This window comes from Indicator indicator, chromosome 4 (genome assembly GCF_027791375.1).
Source record: "Indicator indicator isolate 239-I01 chromosome 4, UM_Iind_1.1, whole genome shotgun sequence".
Lineage (NCBI taxonomy): Eukaryota > Metazoa > Chordata > Aves > Piciformes > Indicatoridae > Indicator > Indicator indicator.
Window position 1 is genome coordinate 27,732,036 of NC_072013.1, and position 17,591 is coordinate 27,749,626.

Here is a 17,591-nt window from a genome sequence, read left to right on the forward strand (position 1 = left end):
TGATCATCTTGTGCACTTTCCCCATTGCTTGAATTACCTTTATATGGATTGGTATTAGCTATTCAGTACAACTGGGGAGTTTGAAATAAAGTCAGAAATAGTCCCTGATCGGGGAAGCTTGAAGTATTTTATTGCTGTGTCTTTACACAGATTGATTCACATCTCTGTGTCTAGTTAAACCAAACATTAAGACAGTCTATAATTATTTGTATCACTTTATAAGCACCTGCACGTGCCTGTTGGGTGCCAAGAGATGGACACGTAAAATTTCTCAGTTCTGCCTAAAGTCTGGATTTGAACAGAAAGCACAGAAGTTCTTTACATTGTTGAAATATGTTTAACTTGGAAAGGCTGCTACTTTCTGAAGTGTCAGCTGATTAGCCAGCTTAAATGCACTGCCTTTTTTGATTCAAGGTGAGTACGTTTTAATGTGGAAATAAATCATGAGCTCTGTTTTATGCAGACAGCTCAGTGACTCAGCTTTCACCTGCTTTGGCAATATATGGTGATCCAGAAAATAAAATAAAAAGTAAATTAAAAAAATATTCAGAATCAGGGTAGGTTGAGTGATTCACACACACACATGTACACACCCTCCCCTGTTTTTTTACTACCAACTGTTTTTTTGGGGGTTTGTTGTTTTTTTTTTTTAGTAATTTTTTTTAAATGCAGAAATGTCATAATACTCCTATTTTGAATTTCTGCAGTGGAGGCATAATTATAGAAACTTGGTTTATGTTTAAATTATTTTTTTTCCCCAAGTACCAGTTACATATGAAATTTCATTTAGTTCAATAACCTAAAGTAACTTAAAAGGGCTTGCTACTTCCCAGCAAGAACCTTCCACAAGTACTGAGACCTTTAATACTGTCAATAAGTAACACAACCTGACTGAATTATTTTAAGATGGAGCATGGAGAGCAGCTGCACAGCTGAAAATTGTACAAGATTGTATCAACTAGAACAGAATGCTGGACCACTATTTTTTAAATTTAAAAAATTATATTAATTATTTCTTTGATCCTCAATAAAGTACTTGGGCACTTACCTGTGTCCCTATACTTTGGGTTGTCTGCAAAATGTCATTTAAAAGTATTTACAACACTGAATTGGAAAGGATAATTCATGTCTTGATACCAAAGGCCTGATATTTTCCATGCCATAGAGAAGTCTGGTGGCAGTATAACAGAGCCGAGGACAGCTGATCAGAGGATTCAAAGTCCCACAAGAGTGCACTTCTCTGACAGGAACTGACCTAGGGTCAATGAGCTGTGTGCAAGTGCTTCTTTGACCACATGTTGCCTCTGGCAGGTGTGTCCAAACTGCTGGAATTTCTCCCTTATTCAGGCATTTCCTCTCCTCAGCCTCCTCTTTATCCAGTAGTTTTTCTGACTTCATAGTTTTAAATATGGTCTCTAACTGAACAACTTTCCCACGTGTTTAATTAAAAAACTACTGCTCATATGTCTTCTTTTTAGGGGCTTCACAGATCTACCAGGTACTGGACAACAAAAACTCAGCATGTCATAGAGCAGCTGGTATTTTTTGACACCCAAAGAAAGTTTCTGCCTTGCCCTGCATCTCACTATGACCTTTAGTCCCCCTGTGCTCTTTTTCTTGTTCTGTTGTTCAAGACACCCATGTTCAATATGCTTCAGGTTTCTAAATAGTGGAAACAATGAGCAGTGTAGTTTCTTATTCTAGTTCAAGTCTCCCCTGCTGGCTAACATTGCACATTCACATGGATCTCAAATATCTAGACATTTCCTCATCTATCTCCAGTTGTACTTTTGTTCCAGTTGCTTAGCTGACTGTTGACCTTTCCTCTTTGTCTTCTCTGACGGAAAATATTTACATACTTTCTGTGCATGACATGACTTCAGAACATTCTGCAGCCCACTGTGCCATTCTAATGTTATTTTGAAGCTGACAAAGCACTTTCAGGTTTTCCTTTTTGACCTTTGTGCATTAGTCCAAAATGAGGCATAGCACAGAGTTCACTGCATCACCCAAGCATCTCTGTAGAAATTTAGTCTATGTCTCGTTGTCCTCTGACTCTCTCAGTAAGAAAAGGATTTGTACAGACAGACGGTTGAAGAAATTGCTCTGTGACTTGTGTAGCTCTGCAGGTAACCCTTTTTTGGGGTATTCTCATCACATCTGATTTCATGAATCTATCACAAGATAACGTCCCGAGCGCTGCTTGTCTCTGCTGGCATATTGTCTTTCTTTAACCGCTGTTCAGCTGCTCTGGCAACTTCTAGTCAGCTGTCATTCAGTAAGCATTTGGTTGTGCAAATCATGGATTGTTTTCCTTGAATCCATTATTTAAGCAAATGTCCTGTCAGCTGTCATTCAGCTAAGCATTTGGTTCTGCAAATCATGGATTGTTTTCCTTGAATCCATTATTTAAGCAAATGTCCTGTCAGTATTCAACCCATTTCATCCAACCCATAATCCTTTTAAGGATGCAAACCCATCCTTGTCCCAAATGATGCAAACTTTAAACTGGACTTCCATCTGATAACTATTCCAATTCTCAATGCCTTGCTCCGATTGGATTCCTTCACACTTGAGGATTGTATTATCTGTATTCTTATCTGTATTCTCCAGCCCCTTGGGTTTCAAGGTAGAGGATGTTCTCCAATATTGAGAACTTTGTTAATGGTTGTCCTATTCTGTTTTACACCTGAGCTGATTTACTGTACAAGCAGTAAAAGAGGATGATAACAATGTGTAGTTTAAAGTTCCACATCACTAAAGTTCTGGCAGACTCTGTTAGTCCTTATCCAGTCTTTTCAGTGCCTTCAGGTTGTACCTTAGTGGCATTTTCATCTCACTCTTCTCATGAATTGTCTCAAATGGTGCTTGACTGCTGCTAAAGGACTATGACCTGAAAAGCTACCTCATTTGAGGAACCTCCATCACTAAGAGTCTGCATTCACCCAACATCTTACTTAGAATGACAAGGCTTTCTCAATAACATCTAAAATTAATTTTTTTGGTGCCCCTACTGCCTGTTCCTTTAATGTGGCTTATGTTTGGACATCTTTGTTGACTGAGAACCAGGGCCAGAACTGCATTGTGTGGTTGGAATTTAAACAACTTATGTTCCATCTGACTTTGATGTATATGGATGAAGAATGGTAGGAATTGCTGAATCCAGTAGCTTGGCAAGGAAAACTGCCACATTGCCATGTCTCCAGTCCCGCAGCAAGTCTGACCATGTATTGTTCTTAGGCACACACACTCACAATGCTGGTGTCCACACGGATCAGCACAGACGGGAAATAAAACACTCATGCAATCGGGAGCTGGGTTCAGACTCTGCCAAATAGTTGGCCTGTCAGTCCCCATTATCTCCCCAGCTGAAGGCCTCTGGGTTTGCAGCCTCACACCAGTTGCTGGCATATAGCCCTTCTCCTCTATAAATGGTCACAGAATCACATATGTGCTGTGGATCCCTCCAGTAGCTAGCTTTAGAAAGTCTGTACTATGTTGTATCTGGGCCCTGGATCCTCAGTTCTTCCAGGTACTTTGTGCACAAACCCTTACATGCATGAACACACATGCAAACAGGTCTCAAACTTGTTGCCCTTGTGGGCAGCTGATGCCCAGATCCTCTGGTCTTTCTAGTGGGTGGCTTGGAATGCTTGCTCCCTTCAGGTGAACTGTTGGTGTCATGCCCAGACCATGGGCTAATCATTCTCCTTTCATAGTCCTGAGATTAGCCTAGTCAGTGTGCTTGCTGTCACTAACTGGGTTCTTGAGATTCTTCTGTCTTCATCATTTGCTGCTTTGTCTTCATGCACTTTATAATGCCTTTAATCCCATACCCTAATGAAGAAGAAAACCAGATTCTGTGACCAGGCCAAGCAGTCTTTAGGCAGTACACCAAAAAGACTTCATAAATGTAGTAATTTGAAGACAGTAGCAAATTTGTTGTGGGACTGAAACCAAATGAGACAGTTTATTATGCTGTGGTATATACGTGTATGGTCTCTGTGTATGCAATAATGAATGTCAGCCTGGAATAGATGCGTGTTAGCACAGGCACTTTCGTACCTATGAAAATTCAACCTTTGACTATCATATACCAGGAAAAGTGTTGATGACCAGCACAAAAAAATTAACTTCTAAAAGATTCAGAAGACAATTTGGCTGTCATATTAGAAATGTCAAGTGTCAAGTGCTAAGGATCTCTTCAGGAGCTTAATATTTTCAAATATCCTGATTTTTAACATGGAACAATCTTGCACGTTAGTTACTGCCAAGGAATAGTCTTTGTTATAGAATATGCTGAAAGGGTGAGTGAAGTAGAAGTCATGGCTGAATGTTTTAGCAAATCCCCATACCATGTTTTTGGAGGTGCTTTTAGACTCTGCATGGCAGATATGCAAGAACAGATAACAGTGATCCCACCAATATTACTGACAGAGAATAGGAGGATCTTTGGTCTTGTCAGAATGAATGATAAACTAAGTCCAGGCACTTAAAGGACTGCTCTTTGCAACAGAAATAGTGTTCTGCATACAGAACTCTAAACAAGCAGCTTTCACCTTCTAGTTGGAGATACCTGAATTCACTTTAGGGAAACTCCTGGTGGCTTAATAGGGTTTGAGGAGAAAACAAGTTGCATCTCAGCAAGTCTTCAGTTAGCAGCGAGGCCCAACTGTGGTTCTGGCATGAGATATTTAGTCTGTAACACAACCCAGAATTTCTGAAGTGTTTTCTTCCCCCATTTTAAATATAGAAAAGAATTTAAAAACAGAATTTATAAACATCTATCTTTATTTGCATTTAAAGATGTGATTTATCTATTTTTAATGTCAATGGGAATTTTCCTGTAGACTTCTAAAGTGAGTAAAGTGAAGTTCAAAAGTAAACATTTTTTTTAACATAATTTTTTGTTTAGCAGAATAAACAAAAGCCTCAACCAAAGTCAGTGGAAACAAAGTTAGATCAATGCTAAATGGTCCAGAAATTTTGAAACTTGATGTTCAATTTTAAAACATCCAATATGAAAGGATTTTCCCCTTCTCCCCAAATATTTGGATTTTACGTAACGTAACACTGAGAGAAAACTACTTCAGTGCAATCATCTGCCTCTCTTGTCAGGCACAAGAAGAGAACGTTGTGGCTATCGGATCCTGCGTCGCCATCGCGGTTCGGAAGATCAGATGCACTGCATTGGCAAAGCCAAGAAATACAGTGAGGCGGCCACCCGTGTAAAAGAGATCCTGCTCAGCACAGTCAGTCCGGAGCAGTTTGTTTTAACGCTGCTTGAAGCAGAGCCTCCAAATGTATTGGTGAGTCGTCCCAGCAAACCATTCACAGAGGCCTCCATGATGATGTCCCTGACAAAACTGGCAGACAAAGAGCTGGTGCACATGATTGGTTGGGCCAAAAAAATTCCTGGTAAGAATTTCAGTCTTGGTTTTGTTTATTTTAATCAATGCTTTTACAATCAATGTATCATTCTCTACCCTAAAATAATAACAGCACTGTAAGTGTACTGTATCAAGGTCAAGCTTTGTGTCCTATACAGTAAAAGACAATTTATTGCTCCAGTAATTCTCCAGGGTGTAGTTTTTTCAGACAACAACCTAGCCCATTATTTGCTACCTGCTATTAGTCAAATACTTATGCATTTTGCCAAAAAGGTTAGTTGATGTTACATGTAATTTCTACCTCATCAACTATAAATACCTGGTTATTCTGATTCAGAAGGCTTATTAAAGGGCTATTAACTAGGTTGCTACAAAAAAAAAAAAATTAAGACCAACTTCTTTAAGACCAACTTCTTTCTTTGAATCTTGATAGAAAGTTTGTAATACAGTTGATGAATACTGAAATGCGTCCAAGCACTGAGTGCGTGTAGTCACTTCATTTGATGGTTGCTGCACAAGAGCTTCAGATTGCAAAGCAATGCATACTATTGCTCTCAGAATTATTGTGTGCTCTCCTTCAAAACAAAAATCAATAAAGATGCTTTTGGTTGTTGGCAACACAAAGAATATGCACTGAAGTACAACTATATGCTTTATCGCCTGGAATGTCTCAAATAGGACCACAGAACTGTGGCAATGTGCCAATTCCCTTCTCACAAACTGGAAGTGGTGAGTGTTTGCAATTCTTTCTCCATGAAGAGAGGCTTCAGGACCTTGGGATGACTGCTTAAGGGACTTGGGGCACAAGTACTGTTCTCATTTGTCCCTCCAGGAACAGTCATCAGATCAGTGTCTGGCTCCAAGCCTGGTGTCTGCAGCAGCACTTGGAGTTTTTTAATTGCGGGTTGATTTACAGGACACCAGCTCTGCTGGCAACAGATGAGATCCTGTCTCCCCCTCTACTCTTGCCCTAGTGAGACCTCACTTGGAATACTGCATCCAGTTTTGGGCTTCCCAGTTCAAGAGGGACAGGGATCTACTTGAGAGAGCCCAACAGAGGGGTATGAGGATGATTAAGGGGAATGGAGCATGTGCCCTTTTATAAAGAGAGGCTGAGAGCCCTGGGGCCTTTTAGTCTGGAGAAGAGAAGACTGAGAGGGGATTTAATAAATGTTTATAAATATCTGAGGGCTGGGTGTCAAGAGGGAGCGGACAGGCTCTTCTCTGTTGCACCCTGTGATGGGACAATGGGCAATGGATATAAACTACAACACAGGAGGTTCCACCTCAACATGAGGAGGAACTTCTTCACTGTGAGGGTCATGGAACACATGAACGGGCTCCCCAGAGAAGTTGTGGAGTCTCCTTCTCTGGAGACTTTCAAGACCCATCTGGATGCATTCCTGTGTAACCTGTGCTAGATTCTATGGTCCTGCTCTGGAGGGTGGGAGGGTGGACTCAATGATCTCCGGAGGTCCCTTCTAACCCCTAACATCCTGTGATCCTGTGAAAGATGGAAAAGAATCCTGGCACAGGAGCTAGCAGGACTCATTGAAAGAGCTTCAAATTATTAGATTTGAAGATGGAAGGGCACAAAACCAGGCTTGCTAGAAATAAACCCCAGTGCAGCATACCAATACTTGAAGGATGGTGTGTTAGCAAGGTCTGTCAGTGGACATAGAGAATGGAGACCCACACGGCAGCAACAACTGTTGGATTACGGACCAGTTAGCAACCACGGCAGCACCTTGGAACAGCAAGGCAGGAATTAGGACTTCTTTCTACAAAAAAGTGGCAAGACCTTTAGACTGACTGAAGTGCATCTACACTAATGCATGCAGTACGGGGAACAAACGGGAGGAGCTGGAAGCCATTGTGTTTCAGGCAAACTATGATACAGTGGCCATCACAGAAATGTGGTGGGATGTCTCCCATGGCTGGAGTGCCACAATCAATGGCTGCAATTAATCCATATGGAAAAGACATGAAATCTCGGAAATTGGCAGTCTTTCTCCAGCATAAAGATTGTTCATAAGGAATTAAATTATGATGCTTAATTGCAGAAAAATGCCATATATAGGCAATCTCTCAGTGTATTTCAGAATCCAGCCACGTGCCTGAGTACAGCAGGTTAGAGGACAAGGCTAGAGGTATCTTAAAAATAAACATATTGTTCTTCATTTCTGTAGTGAGAGCTATTGAGTGACTGGAAGAGCTGAGCTCCTGTACTTAAGACTACAATTACCATTAGCTCTTTCTGGCATTCCAGTATTGTATTGGGGTCAGCATTTGGATCTGTGATTTGTGTTTCATTCCTTCGGCTATCAGCACTTGCTAACCGCAGGATTAGTATTTGGCTCTTATCACAGAAGTCCAAGAGAAACAACAGATTTGCTCATAAGAGAAAAATAGCTGAGCTCAATGGTGGATAAATCATACTGCTGGTGCTGATAATGCAAGTTTAGCAACTGACACCCAGGATAAATCTGGATTTTTAGGTATCTGTGGATTGAACACTGGGGCTTGGTCTGCGATCTCGCTCAACCAAGACAGCGTTTCACCCCTTTACTGGTTGTTTATGCTAGAGAAATCAGCACATGCCTGTGTAAATGTTTATGTAAACAAATGTCTGCAATGTCTTTGGGCTGTTGTTTCCTAGGAAACTGCTACTGTCAGTTGATACTATTCACACAGCCATGATTACTCTTCTAAAAGCACTTTTTAAATTTGAAGTGTGTGTCTGGCAGATAATGTGGTTGGCTGTGGATTCTGTAGTAAATTCTGTGACAGTGAAATCCAGGAGGGAAGGTACCACCTATAGACTCCTGTTGGCCCTTCTTCTAAAATAAGCAGCAAGGTTTGATTTTGAAAGGCGATGCTTCTAGCAATGCTAAGAGAAAATCTAGATTACCCAGTTTATGTCAACTCAGGGCTGTCACCAACTCTCTTCCAGCCAAGTAGTTCAATAATGGATCATTTGTGTAAGTGACTGACAGCAGAGTTTCTGACAGCACAGACGTACTCTGTGTATTCTAAGACCTCAGACAACTGGCAAGAATTACAGGAAACCTGCCTCCCATGCCTGGGATGCAACCATTTGTTAATGTGCAGAGACATAGATGCCAGCTTGTCTGAAAATGTTGCCCCTTTGCTAAGAGACCTATCTAAAGCAACTCTTGCTTGGAGAACTCTGTCCTGATCTTTGTTTTGTTCACTAACCTGGTCTCCATATCTGTTTTTAACTCCTTGACAGAGCAGTCTGCTTTCATGCCTGCCTTTGAGTAATTAGACCTCTGGTCTTCAGTTTGGAATGTGTAAATTTTATTTGTCTTTATTTCTTTTCTGTGAATACTTTTTCCCCAGTGTGTTTTGCATGGGAAGGGAAAAGGAGAGCAATGCCTGTCTTTCCCTTTGGGCTGTGCTCCAGTGTTCTCTGATGTCTTGCTCTACATTCTGGAGAGAATTTAATGGTGGGAAAAGTTTCTGCACAATCACATTCATTCTGTTGTCTCTGAGATGCTGTGTATGGAGGCAATGGGGACACTGCTACCTTCACTAAGTAGCCTTGTCTTGTTTGTTTGGGCTTTTTTTTTTGTTTGGTTGGTTTTGTGTGTGTGGGTTTTTTTTTTTTTCTGGTTTATTGTGGTTCTGGGGAAGGAGGCAGCAGGAAAGGAATAGGATGAGGTCAACACATCTAATTTCCAAATGGAACAATAACACAGAGACACGAAGATATGGGGTCTGTCATAGTTACCCAAAACCCCCAGAAACACACCTGTCCTATGAGAGAAAAAAAAGCCCTGCATGTGGCAGCACAGGTAAACCACTTGTGTTCTGGGGAAAGAACAGATTCTTTTTTTTAGAAGTCCTCTGCAGTGCAACACAGTAATCTCCAACAAATGGGAGTTTCCTGAGTGATTCCTTGGTGCCTTTCAGGAGGTTGTGGGACCTCTAAAGAGGCAGCTAAACATAAGGCAGGTTATAGAATCCAGAATCACAGAATAGTCAGGGTTGGAAGGGACCTCCAGAGATCGTCTAGTCCAACCTCCCTGCTAAAGCAGGTTCACCTGGATCAGGTTGCACAGGAACACATCCAGGCAGGTTTTGAAAGTCTCCAGAGAAGGAAACTCCACAAAGTCTCTGGACAGCCCATTCCAATGTTCTGCCACCCTCAAAGTAAGACCTTTTTTTCCTTATGCTCCTCTGCAGTCCCATGAGTTTCACCAGGTGTATGGAAGTAGTTACCTTTGAACATCACTCTGCTTTTTTTCAAATGGCTTGTGGAAGATTTGGCAATGATAGTAACAAAGATTCATCTTCCTATTTGAGATGGCAACACAATCCTTCTGGTGTCAGGCTGCCTTTTCTGGCTTTCTTTACAACTCCAAATTCTTTGTTTCTTTTTGTTTCTCATAGTCTCAGTCTCCTTTATCAAAACAGAGAAATAAACAGGTTGATTTATTTTATGCTATTTTCATCATTTTAGGTTTTGTTGATCTCAGCCTTTATGACCAAGTAAGACTCCTGGAGAGCTGCTGGATGGAAGTTTTAATGATTGGTTTGATGTGGAGATCAATTGATCATCCTGGGAAACTAATTTTTGCACCAGACCTTGTGCTCGACAGGTAAGAGAAATAAACTTCTTGAGAACACTTGGCATGTTTGGAGGCTGAATGAATGGTAAGAGGAAGAAGAATTAAGTATAGGTGGTGCTATTAATAGTTTATTGAGCAATCTCCCTTACTTGTAACAATGGTGTCTTGAGGTTCCACAACCTTACCAGGGTTTAAGGAATGCTAAGCATCAACAGTATTGCTGAACCTGCCAGTTCTTTAATTCCTGTAGCACATGTGGAATTTCTTTGCATTTCTCACATCTTTTGTTAGTTTTGTTCCATTTGGTCCAGGCCTGTAGATGCTGAAACTGTGGACACGTCAACACAATGTACTACATTGTCAGTCACTTTTTTACAGATGGTAGATTTTCTACCCCCACCACTCAAAAAACCCCAAACATCGTGTCAGGCCATAGCTTAATTTTAAGTAGCTTTTCTACTTGTTTTCCTTCTTCCCCAGTGCAGACTTCATAAAGAGCTATAGACTTTAGTAGTAGCATCAGTGTTTTGATGGATACCCAGCCCCCTGAGCTAGAATACCATGATGGGGAGCAGAATGAAGCTGTCATAATCCAAGATGAGTTGGTTAGTGACCTGCTGCACTACTTAGACATACAGATGGCTATGGGGCCAGATGGCATACATCTGAGGGTACTGAGGGAGCTGGCAGAAGTGCTCACCAAGCCATTTTCCATCATTTAATAGCAGTCCTGGCTAACCAAGGAGGCTCCAGTTAACTGGAGATTGGCAAATGTGATGTCCTTCTACAAGAAGGGTTGGAAGGAAGATCCGGGGAATTACAGACCTGTCAGTCTGATCTCAGTGCCAGGGACGGTCATGGAGCAGATCACCTTGACTTCTATTCCATAGTATGTGCAGGGCAACCAGACGATAAGGCCCAGTCAGCATGGATTCATGAAGGGCAGGTCCTGCTTGATGAACCTGATCTCCTTCTACAACAAGGTGACCCATGTAGAGCATGAGGGGAAGGCTGTAGATGTTGTATACCTGGACTTTAGTAAAGCCTTTGACACTGTCTCCCACAGCATCCTCCTGAAGAAACCAGCTGCTCATGGCTTGGATGGGTGGACGCTTCACTAGGTAAAAGCTGTCTGGATGGCCAGGCCCAAAGCTTTGTAGTGAGTGGAGTTAAATCTAGTTGGTGGCCAGTCACTAGTGGTGCTCCCCAGGACTCAGTATTGGAGCCAATTCTCTTTAATATCTTTATCAATGATCTAGACAAGGGGATTGAGTGCACCCCCAGTAAGTTTGCAGATGACACCAAATCGGGTGGGAGTGTTGAATGGCTCTACAGAGGGACTGACGGGTTGAGGTCAGTGAGGCCACATCTTGAGTACTGTATTCAGTGTTGGAGCCCTCACTACAAGAAAGACACTGAAGTCTTGGAGCAGGTCTAGAGAAGGGCAACAAAGTTGGTGAAGGGCCTGGAGAACAAGTCTTATAAGGAACAGCTGAAATAACTGGGGTTATTTAGCCTGGAGAAGAGGAGGCTGAGGGAAGACCTTACAGCTCTCTACTACTACCTGAAAGGATGCTGTAACAAGGTGGGTGTTGGCCTCTTCTCCTGAGCAACGAGTGATAGGATGAGAGGAAGTGGCCTCAAGGTTTAGACTGGAAATTAGAAGAAACTTCTTTACTGAAAGGGTTCTCAAAACAATGGAACAGGAGCCCCAAGAGGTGGTTGAATTACCATTCCTGGAGGTGTTTAGAAGATGCATCAATGTCATGCTAAGGGACATGGTTTAGCATCAGCACAAGCCAAAATGGATTAAACCCCCCCTAGTTTTACCCTATAATACTGAAAATATTTTTTTCACTCTAAAACAGGGTGTTTGCAAGATTCCTCTGTAACATCATGTACCAGCAGGGAAGAATGCAGATTATTATAAGGTCCTAGACAAATTTGACCTGGGCTTCATATTGGTAAAAAGTCAGGGGAAAAGAATCTGCTCTCTTCATTAGGTTTAAAAGATCTATTAACCTTTTCAACCTGGGGAAATTCAGATCTGTACCAGTTCTCTGGCTTGAGCTCACTAATAATCATCATTGTGGATACAGAAAGCAAAATGGATTAGTAGGAGAAATAAATTGAATTTATAGAAGATATGAAATAAATTATTATTTGCTCATGTAACATTCAAAGCAAGGACATGCTGAGTTGTTCAATGCAATGATAAGAAATTGCTGAAAATGTGTGGTATGCTTAGTTCCTCAGGAGCTAATATGTGCTGAATAGAGTCGGCTTATTTGATGCATTCCTTCATCTCCACTTAGAGAGCAGAGTGGGAGCAAGCAGGCATCTGGGCATGCTGTGATTCCAATTTTTTAAGACAAGGGTATATGAAACTGGTCTGTAACCTGATTGCTTTTATCTGAGCTGAACTTTAGATACATTTCCTACATAACCACTGCAGGCAAGTACTTCTCTGGTGCTTGTGTCTTTGTGCTTGTCCTTCTCCAAAGCTTAAAATTCTCTGTTGCTCTGAGGAACACAGGAAACTGGCAATATTCAGAGAGCTGTCCTTCTGCAGGCAGTGCCTTCTGCTGCACCTGGTTAGTGTTATCTGCCTGTGCCTGCCTTGCAGGCTCAGCACTTCACTCCTAGAATCCAATAGAGGAGTAAAGTTAGTGTCCAGTACATTTAAAAAAAAAATGGAAGAGTAATCCAGGTATTTGAAATTTGCTGCTGCTCAATTTTAAACCCATTGGAATTGCTTAGGGTTGTTTGGGCTCTTTTTTTCCAGATCAGAAGATCATCCATTTCTACTATCCAAAACAAGGAGGTTGCATTCAGTATTCACTTGCAAACAGAAAAATAACCAAGCCACATAATCACCAACACCCCCCCCCCCCCCAAAAATCTATTTACATTTAAACATCCTCAAAGAAAAATGTGCTGGAGGATGTGAGCAGCAGATGTTGGTTTCTTTAAAAATGTCTTACTCTTCCAAGAAACTAATTTTAGACTGTCTTTCTTATTCACCAGATCCTGAGGCCTCCCTCAGGTACAAACAGTGATGCCACCAGTTGTGATTTAACCCCTTGTGAAACAAATCTGGCAGAGGATTCCAGATGGTGCTGTGCCCTGCAGTACAGAATTATTCTGGCTGTGGGGTGAAAGCCTCTTACAGGAATATGGTCATACTTACCCCATGAGCAATCCTGCCTGCACTTTAAAGAGAAAATCAAGTCTTGTTAGAGATGCTGACCTTTTATACCAGTGTAATTTTCAACTTAGATTTCATGACAGAACCCTTTGCATTCTCCCAAAGATGAGATGGAAAAGCCTTTTGCAGCCTCCTTTCTGCTTTATCTGCTGTCAGAGTTCCCGAATTCTGCTTTTTGGGTAACCTTTTAAATGTGTTTCCATAGGGATGAAGGGAAATGTGTAGAGGGAATTTTGGAGATCTTCGATATGCTCCTGGCCATGACCTCGAGGTTCCGAGAGCTGAAGCTGCAGCACAAGGAGTATCTGTGTGTCAAAGCAATGATCCTCCTCAATTCCAGTGAGTATTGACACTCCCTTGTTTTGAGGGTAGCTGGAAATCAACCTCTGAAAACGACAGGAATACCACACGAAATGGAAGAGAACAAGAGGGAAGGACTTCTGACTGTCAGATTGTGAGGACTTTTGGTCCAGAAACTTGAGAGTGGTATCATTTGCTGGATTTAGGGTCTATGTCATATTGTGAGAACTGCATGAAGAGACCCAAAGGCTGGAAGCTATGACAGGGTAGGGCTCATGGCCCAGGCTGCAGGTATGAGTTTTTCAATAAGAACTTTTGCTCAGATGCGTCTCTGTGGATCCCGTGATGCATAAAGTTGCTGTTCAGCTCTACAGACTTGTCCTTAATTCTTAGTTCTTGTAAGACTAGTTACTCCATTGAATGATTGATTTGGCTTCAATGGTAATTAATTGGTAGAAATGACTGAAAGAACTCAGCAGTTCTGCAAGATGGATTTCAGGGCAGGAGCTTTGCTTTGCAGCCTTTTACACAAGGAAAATAGGAGCCTCTGCTTGCTAGTTAGGGTGGTCTGCAGTATAATTTTATTCCCCACAACATTTTGTACTTAATGTTGTCAAAAGAAAAAAAAATCCAATGACAACATAACAGATAACTCTTTACATCTACAGTTTTCAGCAAGGAGCTGCTGCATAATTCTCAGCCAGTCCTGAAAGGGAATTGTCCAGCTGTTATCCCACTCATTTACAGATGGACACCATTATTTCAACAGACAAAAGCTATTCTTTCTTTCTTAAAAAAACCCATGCCAACCAATGAACCAGAAAACCCAACAAACCCCCCATGTTCTTCAGCCATATTTTCTTCAAAGCTTAACCTCTCAAAAACCTCTCCTTTCACCTCTCACTGCTTTCCTTTCTTGTCAAAATTAATCTTTTACTCCTAAGTTTCAAGGTGTTCTGGAGCCCTGTCCTCCTGTAAGTACCTTTTGGAGAATAGGGGGATTGGACTTGATGAGGTCTGGAAGTCCCCTCCAACTTCTAACATTCTATGAATATTTTCTTTGCCCAGGTCTCTTCTACTCTATCAATAACATTGCTGTGTGTTTCCAGCCCTTCCTAGTGGTGATTTCTTTTCTTCCCTCTCCATACCTCCAAACTCCTTTTTCTGCTTTTAATAAATTTAAGGTTTCTTAGTGTAGACTAAGACTGAAGGGTCTATGTTCAACATTTCATTTTGGTAGGACTTGGGAGAGTTACTCAGTTTGCAAATGAAGTGGCTGCCAAATTTTGGCAAAGGAGATTTTGGTAAATCAGATTTTGGTAAATCAGAGCTTGGTGTGCCACACAGAACATCATCTGTCCAGTCTTGAAGTGGCCTATCAGGAAATGTGTCTTCTCTAATCCTGCTGAAATCTTACATCAGAAAAAATTCCAGTCCTAGCTTTTTTTGATTCCTCATGAGCAGGGAGTATTTCTTTCTTTTCCCTGGCTAGGCATGTTTCCCTTGTCAGCAGAAGAACCTGAGAGCAACAGGAAACTGCATCACCTGCTCAATGTAGTCACAGAGGCACTGGTGTGGGTTATTGCGAAGAGCGGAATCCCCTCACAGCAGCAGACAACTCGTTTGGCCAATTTGTTGATGCTCCTCTCTCACGTCAGACATGCAAGGTAAATTGCACCAAATGTGGGCAATGTGTAAGGTGTTAGCATGTGTTGTTACAGAAACAAAGCAAGACTTTAACTCCAGAGCACTCCTGAGGGAACCCTGGTACTGCCCTTCATCTCTGTTCTTTGTAAGGCTTTCTTCCCCAGCACAACTAAACAGGCAACACAGTCAAGTGCTTGCTGGCACGTGGAAATGTTGTGTTGATACTAAAATGCTATCTTAACTGTAATAAATTAAATTGTCCATTATGTATCTGCCTGAAGTGTTTAACAATAATAACATAAATCCAGCCATCAGAACTCTTATGTCCAAAATAGAAGTCTCTTTTGAAACTGATCTGCAGTGTGATGACCTTTGGTGGACCAAAGTGTACTTTGCACGTCAGGTTTGTCCCAAACCAGATTTGTTGTCCTTTATTTGGAACAGCATTTATGTCAAGTGCTTATGCTACAATGATGCAATGCTCCTGTTTTCCCCATGGGAAGCAGCTCCTCTGCTCCTTTCTGCTTCCTGGACCTGCTGGAGCTGCTCATCTTTGCTGGCCATACAGCAGACTCAAATGCAGGGTTCTACAAAGAGATGCTTTATTTTTCAGTCTGTTTGTCATTTTAAATTATTACCCAGAGAGCAGCTATTCAGAAAGCTGCCTTATGTCTTGGCTATGAAGGTGCTCCTGGAACCAGGCTGGGGCATGCAAAGGAGACCTGGGCTATCTGAATTTGTGTAGGGAGGGACGCAGAAGGAGGGACACAGCCACCTTTGCAACAAGCTTCCAGGAAGATGAGATCACAGCAGAAGAGATCTGACTGTATCAAATGGCAGCTTTTAACAGACAGTTTGTTATCTAGAATCAATTCGAGAGCAGGTCCTACAGAAGCTACAGCACCAGCCAGAGCTGAACCTGAACTCACAGCACTGATGCACTGCTGTCACCTGGATGTGGTGTGGCACTGCACAGCAGCATTGCAAGAGCTCTTGTTCTGCCATGGTGTGGATAAGCTTTGTGAATCTTTGCAAAGTTTTCATGCTTTCTTATCAAAACAAGAGTTTTCATTCTGTGCCCATCTCAGCCAAAGCCTGGAGGCTATTCATTGTGACCTGTGTCCTTTCAATTGGTCAACCCTGGTCAGTCAGTTTTACTTTGTTCTGGCAATACTTGATGCTCTTAGCCTCCACTATCAAATTATGCAGGACTCTCAAGAGATGGGTATAGGATGTGAGCCACAACTACTTCTTTGCCACTTACATATTTATAACTCTTGAATTGCAGCAGAACATCATTTTGCTGGAAGCACTGTCCCCTTCCCAGTCCAGTCCACCAGGTCATCTATGTGCTGGCTAGCTACTGCTGTTTGCACTGTGATGAACTAGAGGTTGGGCAAGTGCAGTTAGATTTCAACTTCAAAAACCCTATGTGCATCAGAAGTATGTGTATGTGTAGCTGTCTCCTGCTAGTCCAAGATACAGACACAGGGTGGACAAGCTAACAAGTTGTTATCATATCTTACTGCCTAATTTTATAGCCTGTAGCCACCTGCAAGATGCAGAGAGGCAACAAACTGTTGTGGTAGCTTGCTCTTCCTACTCTGCCAGGCAGCAGAAGTAAGTAGTCACCAGAGCTACACATTGTGAATTTCCCTTTCGTATAGAGTTGCAGCATGTGGCCTCCCATATTTGCAGCATTGAGGAGGTTTTCTTTTTGATTTCAGTAAGGGTTGGTACATCTGCACTATTTTCTGCAGTTAGTTTGTGTAGTGTCAAACGAGTCTTGATTCTCTAAGAAGTAAAACAGCTTTGAAGCATTGGAGTGTTGTTACTGTTGAGAGTGGCAAGTAATCTCAGGGACTAGAGCAGCTAAAGCTTTTTAACTCCAAATAAAAACACAGGACTGTTTTGAAGCCATGAGTGTGGTTTCCTTCTCTGCATTGTTGGACCCAGATCACTGACTTATTTTCTGTTCTCCTCACAGTAACAAGGGAATGGAGCATCTCCTCAGCATGAAGTGCAAAAATGTGGTCCCAGTGTATGACTTGCTGTTGGAGATGTTGAATGCACACGCTTTCCGAGGGCAAAGGAAGTCCCTGGTCACACATCCTGAGTTTGGCACATTAGAACAAAGGGAGACTGGAGACACTCTGCGGAATGGGGCAGCCCAGTAATTCTGTCAAAAATTGGAAATAAGATGCTTCTTCAACAGTATGACAGAAAACAAAGCTACTGTGATGGGACTGCTGAAGTGTCACCAGGTGCGAGTCCTCATCTCTTCTGGATTTGCCCATGTGTTTCTCAGGAAAGGCTTGTGGGACGCACACCTCTGTCCATGTTTCTGATATGATAACAGCTGCACTTTTATAGTGCCTTTTCTGAGACTCTTCAGAAGCACCTTATGAAGTTAAACCTCAGAATAGCACTGTGAGACAAGGAATTCCTGCC

The 17,591-nt window shown here is 41.9% G+C and overlaps 1 protein-coding gene across 1 annotated transcript in view; it reads left to right on the forward strand.

Moving 5' to 3' along the window:
• The window catches only part of ESR2 (estrogen receptor 2), a 31,566-nt gene extending 14,249 nt beyond the window's left edge, over positions 1-17,317 (forward strand). The window contains exons 4-8 of the mRNA XM_054380690.1: positions 5,119-5,418; positions 9,877-10,015; positions 13,399-13,532; positions 14,986-15,160; positions 17,128-17,317. Of these exons, the coding sequence (XP_054236665.1) occupies positions 5,119-5,418; positions 9,877-10,015; positions 13,399-13,532; positions 14,986-15,160; positions 17,128-17,317 (938 nt within the window). The remainder of the gene's footprint in view (positions 1-5,118; positions 5,419-9,876; positions 10,016-13,398; positions 13,533-14,985; positions 15,161-17,127) is intronic.
• The last annotated feature ends 274 nt before the right edge of the window (positions 17,318-17,591 follow it).